Below are 19,267 nucleotides of genomic sequence, written 5' to 3'. Positions count from 1 at the left end.
TTTTGTCATTCTACTTTTTATCTTTCTACTTTATATCTCTGCTTTTCTAATTTTTATCTTCTTTAAATTTAATACCTATAGTAATTTGGATTTTTTTGTGTATTAACATTTTACTTTTTTTTACTTTAGCGTTCTACTTTGTCTTTCATTCTACTTTGTGTTTTATTTTGTCGTTCAACTTTTATCTTTCTACTTGCTTTCTTTCTGCTTTTTTATTATTATTTAATCTGGACCTCTAGTAATTTGGTTTTTCATGTATTGTCATTCTGCTTTTTATTTATAGGAAGCTCGATATTGTGGTATAGAGTGTCAGCAACATGATTGGCCAATTCATAAAAAGTTTTGTCGTGAGCGTCGTCGAACAATGCCGCAAATAGAGCGCCTTCCTGAAAGATAATTTGAAAGTATGTGAATGGGAACGTGAGGCATTTCTGTGTTTAAATCATCTTCCTATTAATTTTGATAGTGCCTACGCAATTGTTTAGAGTGAAAATTGTATTTCTAATTTTTCGTAAACTTTCACCATTTCAATCTTAGACATTTGAAGAAAGCGACGCAAATCTTTAGCAGGAATTTTTTACGGGACTTAGAAATGATACAAATTACTTTAAAATAAGATGAATCATATGGATTTGATTTTTTTTTTACGTATATCTTTTAAACATATCTCGGCTGTAGATGAAATTTATGATAGCAAAAGTTTTTTATGTAAAAATTTTTTGATGTGTTTTCTAGTATTAACTTGTGCTGTGTGTAAGGTTCATAGGTATCAATTTTTTTTTTAGAAACCATAGTTTTAGTACTAATAAATTTGTGAGTTTAACATATAGGGTTAAGACGTACAGCAGAACGGAGGGAGGGGGGGGGGGGTATGATACTATATTTTGTCTTATCTAACAACATTGTATTACTGCGATCAGTTTTATCTATTCTTCTTTTATTGATTGCCAAGATGTGAAGTCGAACATAGGCTCTGTGTATACTTACTATCTCTAAGGTTAGATAATATGGTCTCAAGTCCATTGTTCCAATTTTTCAAATGAGAAAAAAAATACCCAACCCTCCTGCTGCAAGGCAGTAGCTATCTGAGCTACGTTAAAAGGTGCTGATACAAAAAGAGTTTGGGAACCTCGGTCTTGAATGTTCCTAGTTTTTCTAATTGACTTCATTATTAAACAACAGTTTTGTAATTCTATTCAAGCACCTTGAGAATATTTAACGAAGTAAAAGTCGCCATTAAAAAAATGATTTCAAACATGTCATTGTATCGAAAATTAAATATTTAAAAACAGTTTTCTGTACCTGTAGGACACAGCTTAGATATAAAATACAGTTATGAAAACTCCTATCTTGCCCATGTGAAGCTTTTGGTACAGAGCTCTGAATTTGCGCCTCCTAGATCGTACTACAACACCATAGACGGGAACGCAATTTTGTTTGTCCAATTGCTCCGATCTTTTAGATTCAGACTGCCAGTTTCCTGTCTCCAGCCACTAGTATCGCTACCACGCACTGTGTCCCAAAAACAAATCGAGTTTTCATTACTGTATTGTATATCTAAGCTGTGCTGTAGGATGTAGACGTTATGTTCGTCTGATAAAGCGTGAAGATGCATCCAACATTATTTGTTGTTGTAAGATACTAAACTATGTTTTGGAATTGAGTTTGCCTTCTATGACAGCATTATGCCTTTTTGCTCCTGTAGTCCAATGAAATTGTCCAATGGCTCCTGTAGTCAATAATACTTGTAGTCCAATGAAGTCCAAAAAGTCCAATAATTTTTGCAAAAATATGCATTATTATGTAAATTTTAGAATCACTGACGCTGCACACAAGGAATCAGTTGGGGGGGGGGGGGGTGATGGGGAATTTTTGTTGTTCAAAAAGTTTCTTAAATGCTGATTCGCATTGAAATTTTATTAATACCGATATTTAGCTGTTGTCAGATTTTTCATGAAACTATCTTATTAGCTGAAAAATTCTAACTGGCTCATAACATCACGAGCTATTTGGCATTAGTAAAATCTCATTATGAATGGGCCTTACCATAGAATGACAGGAATGATCCACGAATAATTGAATGGTAGAGAATATACAAAATTCGAGTCAACTCTACAAATGTTGCTGGATGTCTAAGCCATCGCTTCCCAACCTCAGGGTTGTGATCCCATAGACACGGGGTCACAATCGATAAGAAAGAGTGAAATACAAATACAAGATAACCTTTTATTGATTAATTAGTATATTTGAATGAAATATACATTAGATATGCTAAAATGATAACTTACGTAAAGGAATTATCTTGTATCAATCAATAGCTAACGAAATAACTGGATACTACTAGCGAAACAAATGATAAGACTCGAATTACTTTTACTATTCGGGTGTTGTGAGATTACTGAGTTTATATTAGATCTGTTTAGAATGTAGTAACCTCAGAAATTTTGAGAAAGGATGATCTAAAGGACTTCATCACTTACCTGGGAAACTGGAATCATATTCTAGTAACGGACTTATTCGTTTAAAAACATTTAGAAAACCATGGGGGGGAGGAGAGGAGAAAACGCCTCAAAACAGCATGATAATCTGAGGCGGCATTTTATTTTTGGTACACAATATTAAAGTTTTTCCGCTCTTTCGTAAAATTTATGTAGTGTTAATTTATAAGATAATATAAAATTTGCATTTGAAAGTTACTATCCCAGGAAAAAAAAATGCCGAACTAGCTTTTTGCCAAAACTACAAAATATCAATGAAACTACAATCATTTTAAAACTATCAATCAGACGTACAATTCGTGCGTATAAATATCAGAAGTTGAGTAAAAATCAGGGGGAGGGGGCTAACAATACGTGATACTTCTCTGTGTCGGTGCTAATAAGGGAATGAGCTGGCATTTTGACAGAAACAAATGCTTGGAAATTCTAGGAACTGAAATTCAAACCTGTCTTTGCCACCCTCGATGTAGGAACAGACAAGAAACTGACGTAACTTCAGTGGTGTCAATTCACGAAAATTAAGAGAGGAGGGGGAATGTATGTTTTCAAAATCTATGGGAAACGATTTTTTTTTTTTAAATCTTATAAGGAAGGATATTTTGAATATCGAGGGGAGAGGCAAAAAATCCATGGAGGCACATGCCCCCCTGCCCCGATTGACGCCACTGCACACTTGCGCGGCAGTGCCTCAGGTAGCCGTGTGTCACGATGAGTTGTTATCTTATTCCTTTTTTTAAATTAAGGGGGCCCGGATTGAATTTGATCACCGCTGAAATGGGGTTACCGAAGCTCCAGAAGGGTCATCCATTCTTTAACAAACTGTTTTCTGTAGCAGAGGGGAAACTAGGCACCCATATTATTCCAATTGAGTCAATCAAACAAAGAAATACGTGTTCAAATTTTTGCTAAAAATTATGTTCTTATTTGGACTATTCTCCCGAAAAGAGAGCCAATGAAACAATTTTTTTGTCTGGACTTGGGGGGCTTTGGATAAGATGTAGATAATACATAGAAAATATCACCTTTAGATTAGCAATCTGAATTCATTTCAATTACGTGCTTTGTTTGTGAGAGCGCTCTACTTACTCAATACATTCCAGGTTTCTAAATTGTGCGTGTCCCACGTAAGTGCAGAATTTCTAAAGACCAAAGATAGTGTTAGAGTTTATGGGTGATTAACCCTAGCCTGTGTCGTGTTTTTAAACTCCTTGACTGACATGAATGATCAGCAACATTTCAAATACCTGTCACTGGTAATATTTGAGCATACCAATAAGTTGATTTTTAATGCATTAATTACTGCTATAAAATTTTGTTACCAAGTATTTTTAAAACTATATTTATTCATGAATATACAAAGTTGTATCTACGTAGGGGGTTTAACCCCCTCCCCCCCCCCGAAATGTTTGCCCTACTCGTAAACAAAAACTCGTAAACGCAACAAAATTGCATCTAAACAAAGTTTTGGTGTTTTTTTTAAGTTTTTTTTTGTACCCTCTTACCATCAAAAAAATCCTCGATATGGCCCAGTGAATCTACTTTTCCCAATTAAATTCTCTAAAAAAACCTGTTTTTAGAATAACAAATGTCCAGAATCCTTAAAAACAACTTTCAGGAAATCTTACAATCGATAGCGAGGGATTGTACGATAATGTTAGCTAGAAAGTCTTCGAAAATCCTGTACCCGAATGAAAAGCTGATTAAACAAGAACCCCTCCCCCTAAAATTACAGAGTTGTACCAGCCAGTAAGTAGATCTATATCGCAGCTGCAGTTTGCCGTGTGCAGATATTACATCAACCCCTTTTCTAAGGGATTTAGTTATTCTTATTTTTTTAAGTCTAAAACAAATATTAACAAATTTTTACTCAGGATTTTGAAGAATAGCAACACTAATATGTCACCTACTCCCCAACTCTTGAAATAAAAGTGATTCGGAGCAAGCAGAAACTACTAGTATGTGAAATATTGCATACAACTCCTCCTCCCATCCCCACCCACCCATGAGCGTACATAAATAATTCTCTCTAGCTGACTTTTATGTCAGTCATCAATGTACTTTTTACCTATTTTAAATTTTTAGTGCATTGAAACTATATTTGATATATTTCTACTCAGTGCTATAAAGTGTTTTGCTATCTCGATTTATATATTTAAACGACGTGGACTGCTTCTTTATATAAACTTATAATATATTTATATGCAACGTAACCTGCGTTCAATTTTAAATTAATATATGCTTGGATTTTAATGATTTCCTTTCAGTGTACTTTGATAGGGTAGGATTTAGGAACATCCTAGGGCACAGGAGGGTTCAGAAATAATGTTTGGGGGGACTGATAAAAATTTGGATCCCAATTGGTATTTTTGCCCCTCCACCCCTGTAATTAGTACAACTTTTGTTGGAGACAAGATCCCCTAAAACCACCCATTGAATCCGGCCATGCGCTGGGTTTACGGTAATCAAGGCCAGGGTACAGGGGCTAAAGTCGTGAGGCAGAATAACCAGAACAATATCCAGAAAAATCTGAATCGAGATTCGAGTTGAACCAAAGCCTGTCAGCAGTTAAGGTTAAAGGTAGATGGGGAACGGTGAGTATAAAAAAAAAGAAACATAGAAAGTTAATTTCCGTGAAGTTATACTATCAATTAATTTCATTGAAAAAAAAAATATCCGAGAAGACTTTGTTTAAAATCCATTAAAGATGGCTTTCAGAATAGTTGCATTATGCTTAGCATTATATTGCTTAGTTGCATTTTTTAAGTAACCAAAAATTGTAGGGTAACTAGGCCTCCTCCCCCACCCCTTCTCTTATCAAAATCGTCCGATCAAAACTATGAGAAAGCCATTTAGTAAAAAAAAAAAATAACGTACAAATTTTGTTTTAATTATTCATGTGCAGAGAGCCAAGATCAAAACATGCATTAATTCAAAAACCTTCAGAAATTAAATAAAAAAATCAAGTTTTTTTAACAGCTAGCAAGGAGTGACATTAAAACTTAAAACGAACAGAAATTATTCCATACATGAAAGGGGCTGTCCGCTCCTCAACGCTTCGCTCTTTACGCTAAAGTTCTTTTTATTTTTGTTGTGACAAAAGATTGTGTCTTTATTAGAGTTGTGACAAAGAGTCAAACTTTAGGGTAATAGGATGGTGAAAATAATATTGTGTCAATGCTGGAAAAGTTTCTGGTTCTCTCTATATGAAGAGTAGCTAGCGTTAAGCATTGAAAACTGTTAAGCATTGAAAAGCATTGACCGAACTATTGGTACAGCTGAACGCAATTGAACGCAGATGTTTGGCTTTATAACTTAAATATTGCATCAAAATTTAAGAGATATTCTGTCTTCCTATGGCTTTGTTATGTTATAAATAACTTTTCTGAAAAAAGAATGACTAGAAAAATGATAAAATTTTTCACATATATATCTTAGAATCACGAGTCTAATTTCTCTTTTGGCACTCATGAATTAGAATGACGTCATTTTAAGTCTTATTTTTAGCCATGAAGCCATTTTAAGTTGTTTATGCATCATATCACTACAAAGAGTATAACGTCACTCTTGGTCTAAATATCATGGTAGTACGACAAGCTTGACGTCATTTTCACAATATATATGGTGATTTTTATAGATTTCTATTAGTTATTCACAAGGAACTATAAAATGAGTTGGTTTAAAATAATTTCCTTCGGGGTCATTGGGACCACCACTGCATTCATTGGAATACTCGTGAAGTGGAGGATTGAAAGTTACAGAAAATATGAAATGGGTATAAGTTTGCGTGGGGTGAAGTCGACAGAATATATTAAAGGGCTCACCTATCATCCTAGGAAGAATAGTGAAATCAATCCGCTCAATGAGGCTCAGAACGCTGATGCTCCAACCTCAAAGAAGCATATTGAAATTAAAAAAGAAACTGAAGCTGATGTTTGCATTGTGACAGACAAAAACGAAGATAATGACACATTTAGCAAGAACTGTGGAAGCATATTTCCTGCGGAAGAAGAAACCATTGAAGCTGAGGACTGTTGTGACGTAAGACTGTCATCTGCAAATGTTGACAGTGACAAACAAGAAGTATTCATAAATTGTATTGAAAAAACCATAATAGTTGAAGTAGAGTCTAATGCCAGTATTGACAATGTCAAATCGAAAATAGAACTTAAGTTGGGAATACCCAAGGATGATATACTTCTAGTTCTTGATGGCAAACAGCTTGATAATGATGAAAAAATATCGGATTCTAATTGCCGAGATATTCTTTTGATCGATACGACATGCTTTCATACTCCATACTATGATATATTATGCTATAATTATTTTGATGACATTATTACGTCGTACAAGAATAATAAGCAACTATGGCACAGGCATATGAAAATAGCAGCTTCGACTAAAGCTGACTGTATAATCACTGAACACGGTGAAGTTTTTCTAAGAAAAGGAGACCTGATTGAGTTTGACCACTACTGGAATTATTCTGAGTGGGTCATTTATATTGGAAACATGCAAGTGGTTTATGTTAACTCAAGCAAGAATGACACAGTAATGATAGGAAATGTACAAGAAGTGAGAGGAAACAGAAGATGGAGGATAAATAATTCTTTGGATGATGTTTTTCCTGCCTTTCATGAGGATCAAATTGTTACAAGAGCTAAGAAAAAGCTGGATGTCAAAAATCCAAATTTACGATCGTTTAATTCATTGGAATTAAGTAATCCCTTGATGACGATCTTGACTTTTCTTGACCTTGACGATTTCAATACTTCAAGGTACTCAGAAAGCGAGTTATTCTGCCACTTGATAAGAAATGGTCAGCCTATTAGTTCTCAAGTACTAATTTTTTACAGAAAATTGAACGTATTAGCCTATGGAAGTATAGCATTTTCCTTAATTGTTTATGATATTGTCAACACAAATCTAATATTTTCTATATTTCATAACATTTGCCGCAGCTTGGTTTTGGCTTATTACTCTTATGCGTAAATACAAAACAAACTATGCAAACACATTTATTGATATTTCTGTGTTAGTGAGCATATTCGTAGTGTTCTCTTGTTTAGACCTAAATTAATTACATAAAAAATAATATCTGGGGAGCATCCATGGTGAAGATATACACCAGCATACTATAATCGACTCAAGCTGGCTGCACAAGTACTCCAAATGGTAAAGCTTTCTAAAAAAAAAAGGAGACCTGATTGAGTTTGATTCTATGTATATTATTTTCCGTGGATCATTAGCCTGGGATATTTGCAAGTGGCCTATGTTTAACCAGACAAGAATAGCGCAGTGATGATAGGGAATCTATATGAAGTGTAAAGGGAAACAGAAAATGGATGGTAAATAAATATCACCATGAGGTTTATTCTGCCTTTCATGAGGATTCAATTGTTCAAAGAGCTATGGAAGAGTTGGAAAAAAAAAATGAAAATTCATATTTGGGGTGTATCCACCGTTTAATCGCACTTAATCTTGAAAAGGACACTTATTTCGTCTTTGATAAGGATTCAATTGTTCAAGAGTTCTGGAAGAGTTGGGAAATTTTTTTTAGAAAATTCATGTTTGAGGTGTATCCACCGTTTGATCACAATTAAACTTGAAAAGGACATTTATTTTGCCTTTCATGAGGATTCAATTGTTCAAAGAGCTATGGAAGAGTTGGAAAAAAATTGAAAATTCATGTTTGGGGTGTATCCACCGTTTAATCGCACTTAATCGTGACAAGGACACTTATTTTGTCTTTGATAAGGATTCAATTGTTCAAGAGCTCTGGAAGAGTTGGGAAATTTTTTTTTTGAAAATTCATGTTTGAGGTGTATCCACCGTTTGATCACAATTAAACTTGAAAAGGACATTTATTTTGCCTTTCCTGAGGATTCAATTGTTCAAAGAGCTCTGGAAGACATGGGTAAAAAAAATCCAAAATTCATGTTTGGGTTGTATCCACCGATCAATCACTCTTAATCTTGAAAAGGACACTTTGGGGTGCATCCACCGTTTGACCAGTCTTAATTTTGAAAAAGACAATTATTCTGACTTTCATGAGGATTCAATTGTTCAAAGAGCTCTGGAAGAGTTGGGTAAAAAAATCCAATTAAATGGGGGAAAAGCCAACTAAATGGGGGCGAGGTAATTACTTTATTTTAGTAAATACTGAAATAATTTTGTTATCTTCTTTATACCTTGAGGTCGAATAATAAGAGTTCCAAGGGTCAAAACCTGCTCAAGTGTGTCAAACAATGATGTTTGCGACCACCGTAAAAACATGTTTGAATTACATTGAATAAACAGTCTCATATTCAAATTCTGAATAAAGAGGCCCTTATAATACCATCTTGACATCCTTCAAAAATTTTACCCCATGTCTAATAACTTAACGTTAAGGTAATCTAACTAAATATACAAAAATATTATGAAAATGTAATACTTTAATTACAAAATTATGGAATTTACAACAGAAAATTATAGATAGCACGCCGCCATAGGGGAAGAGGTCTTAGCTCTTCCCCCTTGACCTCCCCCCCAATGTCATCGGAAACGGTCGGTATTCAAAATAAAAGCTCTGAGACATGATATCCGTCTAAATATCAAATTTCATTAAGATAATTATCCGTTTGTAAATTAACCCAACACCTAGTTTAGTAGATATATATAAAAATAAGTTGTCTGTGGATCTGTGGATCGTGGATCAGGTGACGTCATGTTTCGGCTGTGGATCTGTGGATCAGGTGACGATCCACAAAAAAGGTAAAAAACTAAAAACTAAAAAAAAAAACTGAAAAAACTAAAAAAAGGCAAAAACTACAAAAAAAACTAAAAACTAATAAAAAAAATAAAAAAGCTAAAAAACTAAAAAAACTAAAAAAACTAAAAAAACTAAAAACTAAAAAAAAAACTTAAAAAAAGGAAAAAACTGAAAAATAGAAGAGAAAAAGAAAACTAATAAAATTAAGAATAAAATAAAAAAAAATAAAAAAGATAAAAACTAAAAAAAAAAGTAAAAAGAACAAACGAAAAAAACTAAAAAAGCTAAAAAAAAAGGTAAAAACCAATAAAAAACTAAAAAGAAAAAAAGGAAAAAAAAACTAAAAAAACTAAAAACTAAAAAAAAAACTTAAAAAAAGGAAAAAACTGAAAAATAGAAGAGAAAAAGAAAACTAATAAAATTAAGAATAAAAATAAAAAAAAATAAAAAAGATAAAAACTAAAAAAAAAAGTAAAAAGAAAAAACGAAAAAAACTAAAAAAGCTAAAAAAAAGGTAAAAACCAATAAAAAACTAAAAAGAAAAAAAGGAAAAAAACTAAAAAAAATTTTCATCTAAAAAACTAAAAAAAACTAAAAAAGGTAAAAACTAAAAGAACTAAAAAAGAAAAAAAACTAAAAAAAGGAAAAAAACTGAAAAATAAAGGAGAAACAATCTAAATAAATGACGACACTCAAAGAGAAAGCGACCGGGACAAAAGGAATGTTCGATTAGCAATCAACAAAGCACCGGGACACAGGGAGTATAAATGACGACGACCGGGACACAGGGACATAACTACAAAGGGGACGCCGGGGTGCACAGGGGGATATATAAATGACGATGGCGACTCAGGGAATGGTCGATTCACAGGTGGGACATAGGGACACAACTACAATGGCGCGTAACGACTTACGCGCGCGGGGGGGCTTGGGGGGGGGGGCGCGAAGCGCCCCCACCAACTAGGTGTTGGGGTGGCGCGAAGCGCCACCCCAACAGCTAGTATAGATATATAAATAAGTTGCCTGTGTGTGTGTGTGTGTCGAGTGACGTCATGTTTGTGTGTCGACTGACGTCATGTTTGTCGACTGACGAAATTACAGACCGGGACATCGGGACACAAATGACGACCGGGACATAGGGAATATAAAATGACGACTGGGACACAGGGAATATAAATGACGACCGCGACACTCAAAGAGAAATTACAGAGTGGGACACCGGGACACAAATGACGACCGGGACAAAGGGAAACAACAACAACAGGGACGCCGGGGGGCACAGGGGGATATATAAATGACGACGGGGACACAGGGAACGTTCGATTAGCAATCACCATCAACAAAGCACCGGGACACAAATGACGACCGGGACACAGGGAAACAACAGCAACGGGGACGCCGGGGGCACAGGGGGATATATAAATGACGACGGGGACACAGGGAAGGTTCGATTAGCAATCACCATCAACAAAGCAAGGGCAATCATTAGAATGAGGTATAGATCTGAATACAGATTGTTTTTCCCATGGACAATTATATGTTGCATGTTCAAGAGTCGGTAAACCTGACAATTTATTTATATGCACAGACAATGGGACAGCCAAGAATGTTGTATATTCGCAAGTTTTACGTAGTAAAATATATATATATATATATATATATATATATATATATATATATATATATATATATATATATATATATATATCTAGATATATATAGATGTATATAGATGTATATAGATATATATATATATATATATATATACATAGATATATATATATATATATAGATATATATATATATATATATATATATATATATATATATATATATATATATATATATATATATATATATATATATATATATATATAGATATATATATATATATATATAGATATATATATATATATATATATATATATATATATATATAATATATATATATATATATATATATATATATATATATATATATATATATATATATATATATATATATATATATATATATATATATATATATATATATATATATATATATATATATATATATATATATATATATATATATATATATATATATATATATCTATATATATATATATATATATATATATCTATCTATATTCACAGGTGGGACACAGGGACACAACTACAATGGCGCGTAACGACTTACGCGCGCGGGGGGGCCTGGGAGTTGGCCCCCACCAACTAGGTGTTGGGGTGGCGCGAAGCTAGGTACACTAGGATAATACAAAACTTATAAAATATCACACGACAAAGAACGCTTCAAACGCAACAAAATTCGACATTATTATTTTTGCAACGCTCGTGTTAAGATTCTCAGATCCTACACCTCGAAATCGTAATTTCACAAAGCTAAAAAATAAGGTTATATCGATAAAGAAAGTTAATCATTTATTGACAACAGAGCGCTGATTCATTTTCTTCTTTTCTTTCAGAACGGAGACTTCAAATCCACCTTACATTTTTACACTTTTAATGGGGAGCGACTTCAAGAAGAAACGGATTATTTTCGCTACTACGAGTGTCGTTACCCTCCATGCTCTTTAATAGAACAAGAACCAAGAGAATTTTCTATTTGTGGCAGATGCCAAGTAAGTGGTCGTTGTTTTTTTTTTTTTTATCTTGGACCCCATTATAAATCTAAAACTTTTCAAATAATGTAAACAAGCAGAGATTTTATCTGAGGGTGGGGGAGGGGGCTTTTGCATAAGGCAACGAAGGCTGGAAAAATTTTAATTGAATATCCTACTAAGCTTTTAGGTGAATGTATCGCAAGGGCTATGTCTTTAATTTATCTACGGCTACAATTAAACTTTCTAAAGGTGATGGAATAAAGAAGGAAATGTATTAAAATACTTTTTATGTGCAAGAACACTTTTTATCTATAAGTAGGCTATTCAAAAACACCTTTTACTCATCAAAAGACATCCTGCTAAAATGTTTATGGGCACGGGGTTTCAACTTTTTAATTCGTTTATGCTACTGCAACTACTAACAACTCAGTGTAGCAACTAGTCACTTAAGGCCAACACAGCCGAGCTTCTCCACCTCTCAATCTTCCCTCTTTACTCGTAATTTTGTCAATTAGAGGAGGGAGGATCCCCCTCCAAGATTTAAAAAAATGTCCTTTTTTGGGAATTTTTATTGAAATTGCCTTTTTATCTCTTTTTTATGGAAAAACTGAAGAATAATAATCTTTCATCCCCTAAATGTTGAAATTACCCCCCCCCCCATTTTCGTGCATTAACACCGCTGTTTACCCTCTTCCATAAAGTTCCAGTTTCCTTTAAGTTGCTCCTTATGGCATCTTCGCTTCATCTGAAAAAAAACATGGCCTAGAAATCTTTTTTTTTTTTAGTTGTAGAAAGTGGAGTCGAACAAAATTTTTTGCATAGCGGGTAAGCCAAACGGGTACATAAGGCTATCCTTAGACAAATCTTCTGGAAATCATTTTTAAAATTTTCCTCAGTCTTTCGAAGCGCCAACATTTAAGAGTCGTGCTTGACGTAGCTTCCAATATTCTAATTTTGATCCGTAGGCTTATCATCCTATTTTTCCTGACTTGATAGATTTGTGAATAAGAAGCAAAGTTCCATTTTCAAAAGTTTATTTCAATTCCGAGTCTAAAAAATGAAAATGGTCTTTAATAACTTTTTATTCTACTGAACAGAAAGTAAAAATTCAAAGGCATCTGTGCCGTTAAAACTTTAAGAAAATTGTCAGATATCCTGAATTCGACAAATTTCCATGTAATTGAACAAATAGGAACATTTGCCAATAAAACCTTAATTCAGAGAAAAAGAACTATTTAGCACTTGAATACTTGAATGTCTAGCGTATTTATTGTTTTTTTTTCCGGTTTTGTATTTGTGTTATGGCCCTTTGGCTTTGAATAAACTAATTTGTCTATTTAAACAGCCCAAAATATAATTGCAAGAGAGCGCAAGGGGAATGTTGCATGCAGTTTCTCATTTTGAATACACGGAGCCCCTGTTGTGACTTCTCACATTCATGTACCGTATTGTAAAAAATAGGTGTTAGAGAGGAGGGGAGGATAAGCCTGTTCCTGGGGCCCTGCCTTCGCTCTCGATGGCCCTGTGGGGATTGAACTCCCTCTCCAGTACTAAGCATGGTCTCAAAATGTTTTATTCTCCTTAGACTACTTGATTTCAGATATTTTAGAATGCTTTATGAACCGGCTACTACCACTCTTACTAACAACTCACTGCAGTACCAAGCCGCCAGAGGCCAACAAAGCTACGTACGCTCCTCCTCCATCCCAATATACTCAAAGACACACACCTAGGAAGTGCTCATTTCCCTTTAATGTTTGCTTACTACATCCTCCCACTCCGACCATGGAAGACCTGCTGTTAGTTTAGCCATAGACGGTTGGTGGAATAAAAAAAACAATCTTTTCCAATCTGTCATTCTTCATCCGTAGAAATTGTCCTAGCCATCTCAACCTTTCTCTCATTATAGCCCTAGCAAGCAGGATTGAACCATACTTTTCGTACAGCTTTCTGTTTGAAATGCGGTCAGCTAGTTGGGTACTCAAAATAGCTCGTAGGCAATTTTTCTGGAAAACATCTAACAAATCATCCTCCGTTTTTCGGAGCACCCATGCGTTAGAACCATACTTGACCGCTGTCATCACTGAAGCTTCCAATATTCTAATCTTTGTTCGCAGAAGTATCTGCCTATTCTTATAAATAACTCTACCCCCATTTGTGAAGATCCATGCACTTATTCCCATATAAGACAAACTTTACCCCCCTTTCCCGCCCCGCCTCCTTTCAATCATTCATTTTTATGCGCCTTTCTATCTGTCAGTATGTTTAGACTATTTTCGACACATATTGGAAAATGGTTCAGATTTCACAACTCACTGAGCCACTAGAAATTTTATTTTTCTCTTGTTTGGGTGACCTATTCTGAAAGTAACATGAATCCTTCGAAATATAATCCATCTTTATTGCTCGTTAAGAATGAGCTTGGAACAAAAGCATCACATAGCAACTAAGAAAACTAACAATCCTTGCTTTACTCTTTCATGTTTCTCTCTTCAACTGTCTCTAATTTCCTCATCTTGTTTTTACCAACCCCTTCGTCTCTATTAAAAAGGCATTCTCAAATTGTGTTTGGTCACCAAAACCACAGGCCAAATTTCTGTCAAATTTATGCTATTATTTAAATTACGCAATTATTTTATTATTCGTTATTTTAATTTAATTAATTGAATGATTATTATTGAATTGTTTTTAATCTTAATTTATTTTATTAATTAATAAATAATTTATTAATTAATAAATGATTTATTAATTGATTTTTTTAACTGCGACCTCTGCTTTATATATAAAAAAAATCAAAAATAATAAAATGATTACAACCGTTAAATTATTTATTTGAAATTTTGCGCCTCTAGAATTTCTGCGCTCGGGGCAAGTACTCCTTTGTCCCCATAAAACTTGCTCTGAGCCCCTCACCTCCGGCCAACAAAAAATGACCCATGTGCTTTGTCTATTTCTCTGATTTTATAATAAATTAAGTGCTTACTAAGGTATTTAATACTAAAGTTTGGCTAGAGTTTTTATGAATTTTTTTTGGATAACATGATGAACTATAGAAAACATCTTGAGATTTCAGCGGAGATCACGAGCTCGAATCTTTCATATCTCCCAGCGTAAATACCTGATTAATGACCTCTTTACGTAGTGAAAGGCGAGGGATGTATTTGGTTCAAAGGGTTCACTTAAAAAAGGACCCTGGAAGACTAAAAAGGTCCTATCGAAATTTTCGAGTAAATTCAGCAAAAAAAAAGATTAAGAAGACAGCACACTTTCTCCAACTTGTGTAATATTTTTTCAATTGGCTTAAAGAAGTACATTTGCCAAATTTTACTATTTTATACATTAAATTTGTCAATGCAAAACTTAGTTATCAAGGTTGAAGCAGTAGCCGCAGCCTGATAAAGAACGACCGTCGGCCCATAGTAACTAAAAATTAGAAAACGTCTTTAAAAAACTATATTTGAAATGACGTCGCGTATTTCTCTTATGCACCAGAGTCCTCAAGAATTTGATTTGTGTTGAAGAATTTGTATTGAAAAATTCTCGAAATTCGGAATTTTCTTTAGTGATTGAAAATCTGACATTTATATTATTTTAGTTTGCTAGTTTACGTACGTAGATACTGTGAAGTCTTTTTACTGAAAACTAACTTAAGAAATAGCAGTGTTTTCAGATCATGAAGCACTTATTGTTTAGACCCTAGATAAGACAATCTGTCCTACTCATGAACCTCATAATAGTTCAGCTTAAGTTCTACGGCCTAGGGCTCGTGGTCTATGGTCTACAGGGACGGGCTTTGGTGAAAGATAAAATACAGTCGTTGACCTTGCTCTTGTTCCAGTTCAAAACCTCTATCAATTTGGATTTTTCGTGTATTGTTATTTTGCTTTATCTTTCATTCTACTTTGTGTTTTATTTTGTCATTCTACTTTTTATCTTTCTACTTTATATCTCTGCTTTTCTAATTTTTATCTTCTTTAAATTTAATACCTATAGTAATTTAGATTTTTTTGTGTATTAACATTTTACTTTTTTTTACTTTAGTGTTCTACTTTGTCTTTCATTCTACTTTGTGTTTTATTTTGTCGTTCAACTTTTATCTTTCTACTTGCTTTCTTTCTGCTTTTTTATTATTATTTAATCTGGACCTCTAGTAATTTGGTTTTTCATGTATTGTCATTCTGCTTTTTATTTATAGGAAGCTCGATATTGTGGTATAGAGTGTCAGCAACATGATTGGCCAATTCATAAAAAGTTTTGTCGTGAGCGTCGTCGAACAATGCCGCAAATAGAGCGCCTTCCTGAAAGATAATTTGAAAGTATGTGAATGGGAACGTGAGGCATTTCTGTGTTTAAATCATCTTCCTATTAATTTTGATAGTGCCTAAGCAATTGTTTAGAGTGAAAATTGTATTTCTAATTTTTCGTAAACTTTCACCATTTCAATCTTAGACATTTGAAGAAAGCGACGCAAATCTTTAGCAGGAATTTTTTACGGGACTTAGAAATGATACAAATTACTTTAAAATAAGATGAATCATATGGATTTGATTTTTTTTTACGTATATCTTTTAAACATATCTCGGCTGTAGATGAAATTTATGATAGCAAAAGTTTTTTATGTAAAAATTTTTGGATGTGTTTTCTAGTATTAACTTGTGCTGTGTGTAAGGTTCATAGGTATCAATTTTTTTTTTAGAAACCATAGTTTTAGTACTAATAAATTTGTGAGTTTAACATATAGGGTTAAGACGTACAGCAGAACGGAGGGAGGGGGGGGGTATGATACTATATTTTGTCTTATCTAACAACATTGTATTACTGCGATCAGTTTTATCTATTCTTCTTTTATTGATTGCCAAGATGTGAAGTCGAACATAGGCTCTGTGTATACTTACTATCTCTAAGGTTAGATAATATGGTCTCAAGTCCATTGTTCCAATTTTTCAAATGAGAAAAAAAATACCCAACCCTCCTGCTGCAAGGCAGTAGCTATCTGAGCTACGTTAAAAGGTGCTGATACAAAAAGAGTTTGGGAACCTCGGTCTTGAATGTTCCTAGTTTTTCTAATTGACTTCATTATTAAACAACAGTTTTGTAATTCTATTCAAGCACCTTGAGAATATTTAACGAAGTAAAAGTCGCCATTAAAAAAATGATTTCAAACATGTCATTGTATCGAAAATTAAATATTTAAAAACAGTTTTCTGTACCTGTAGGACACAGCTTAGATATAAAATACAGTTATGAAAACTCCTATCTTGCCCATGTGAAGCTTTTGGTACAGAGCTCTGAATTTGGCGCCTCCTAGATCGTACTACAACACCATAGACGGGAACGCAATTTTGTTTGTCCAATTGCTCCGATCTTTTAGATTCAGACTGCCAGTTTCCTGTCTCCAGCCACTAGTATCGCTACCACGCACTGTGTCCCAAAAACAAATCGAGTTTTCATTACTGTATTGTATATCTAAGCTGTGCTGTAGGATGTAGACGTTATGTTCGTCTGATAAAGCGTGAAGATGCATCCAACATTATTTGTTGTTGTAAGATACTAAACTATGTTTTGGAATTGAGTTTGCCTTCTATGACAGCATTATGCCTTTTTGCTCCTGTAGTCCAATGAAATTGTCCAATGGCTCCTGTAGTCAATAATACTTGTAGTCCAATGAAGTCCAAAAAGTCCAATAATTTTTGCAAAAATATGCATTATTATGTAAATTTTAGAATCACTGACGCTGCACACAAGGAATCAGTTGGGGGGGGGGGGGGTGATGGGGAATTTTTGTTGTTCAAAAAGTTTCTTAAATGCTGATTCGCATTGAAATTTTATTAATACCGATATTTAGCTGTTGTCAGATTTTTCATGAAACTATCTTATTAGCTGAAAAATTCTAACTGGCTCATAACATCACGAGCTATTTGGCATTAGTAAAATCTCATTATGAATGGGCCTTACCATAGAATGACAGGAATGATCCACGAATAATTGAATGGTAGAGAATATACAAAATTCGAGTCAACTCTACAAATGTTGCTGGATGTCTAAGCCATCGCTTCCCAACCTCAGGGTTGTGATCCCATAGACACGGGGTCACAATCGATAAGAAAGAGTGAAATACAAATACAAGATAACCTTTTATTGATTAATTAGTATATTTGAATGAAATATACATTAGATATGCTAAAATGATAACTTACGTAAAGGAATTATCTTGTATCAATCAATAGCTAACGAAATAACTGGATACTACTAGCGAAACAAATGATAAGACTCGAATTACTTTTACTATTCGGGTGTTGTGAGATTACTGAGTTTATATTAGATCTGTTTAGAATGTAGTAACCTCAGAAATTTTGAGAAAGGATGATCTAAAGGACTTCATCACTTACCTGGGAAACTGGAATCATATTCTAGTAACGGACTTATTCGTTTAAAAACATTTAGAAAACCATGGGGGGGAGGAGAGGAGAAAACGCCTCAAAACAGCATGATAATCTGAGGCGGCATTTTATTTTTGGTACACAATATTAAAGTTTTTCCGCTCTTTCGTAAAATTTATGTAGTGTTAATTTATAAGATAATATAAAATTTGCATTTGAAAGTTACTATCCCAGGAAAAAAAAATGCCGAACTAGCTTTTTGCCAAAACTACAAAATATCAATGAAACTACAATCATTTTAAAACTATCAATCAGACGTACAATTCGTGCGTATAAATATCAGAAGTTGAGTAAAAATCAGGGGGAGTGGGCTAACAATACGTGATACTTCTCTGTGTCGGTGCTAATAAGGGAATGAGCTGGCATTTTGACAGAAACAAATGCTTGGAAATTCTAGGAACTGAAATTCAAACCTGTCTTTGCCACCCTCGATGTAGGAACAGACAAGAAACTGACGTAACTTCAGTGGTGTCAATTCACGAAAATTAAGAGAGGAGGGGGAATGTATGTTTTCAAAATCTATGGGAAACGATTTTTTTTTTTTTAATCTTATAAGGAAGGATATTTTGAATATCGAGGGGAGAGGCAACAAATCCATGGAGGCACATGCCCCCCTGCCCCGATTGACGCCACTGCACACTTGCGCGGCAGTGCCTCAGGTAGCCGTGTGTCACGATGAGTTGTTATCTTATTCCTTTTTTTAAATTAAGGGGGCCCGGATTGAATTTGATCACCGCTGAAATGGGGTTACCGAAGCTCCAGAAGGGTCATCCATTCTTTTACAAACTGTTTTCTGTAGCAGAGGGGAAACTAGGCACCCATATTATTCCAATTGAGTCAATCAAACAAAGAAATACGTGTTCAAATTTTTGCTAAAAATTATGTTCTTATTTGGACTATTCTCCCGAAAAGAGAGCCAATGAAACAATTTTTTTGTCTGGACTTGGGGGGCTTTGGATAAGATGTAGATAA

General features: G+C 34.0%; 1 protein-coding gene across 3 annotated transcripts in view; it reads left to right on the top strand.

Moving 5' to 3' along the window:
• The window catches only part of LOC136037227 (zinc finger MYND domain-containing protein 19-like), a 60,176-nt gene extending 42,000 nt beyond the window's left edge, over window positions 1–18,176 (top strand). Inside the window, exons 6-8 of one of the 3 annotated variants that reach the window (XR_010619893.1) lie at window positions 284–404; window positions 11,718–11,873; window positions 16,051–18,176. Coding sequence is in view for 2 of the 3 variants with exons in the window: in XM_065719832.1 (XP_065575904.1) it covers window positions 284–397 (114 nt within the window). In the remaining variant the exon portion in view is untranslated. Of the gene's footprint in view, window positions 1–283; window positions 4,749–11,717; window positions 11,874–16,050 lie in introns of those variants that run through there. The other 2 variants (XM_065719832.1, XM_065719831.1) reach the window with 2 other exon arrangements.
• The last annotated feature ends 1,091 nt before the right edge of the window (window positions 18,177–19,267 follow it).

The sequence above is a fragment of the Artemia franciscana genome, chromosome 16 (assembly GCF_032884065.1).
Source record: "Artemia franciscana chromosome 16, ASM3288406v1, whole genome shotgun sequence".
NCBI lineage: Eukaryota > Metazoa > Arthropoda > Branchiopoda > Anostraca > Artemiidae > Artemia > Artemia franciscana.
This window is presented reverse-complemented; position numbering and strand designations above follow the sequence as displayed.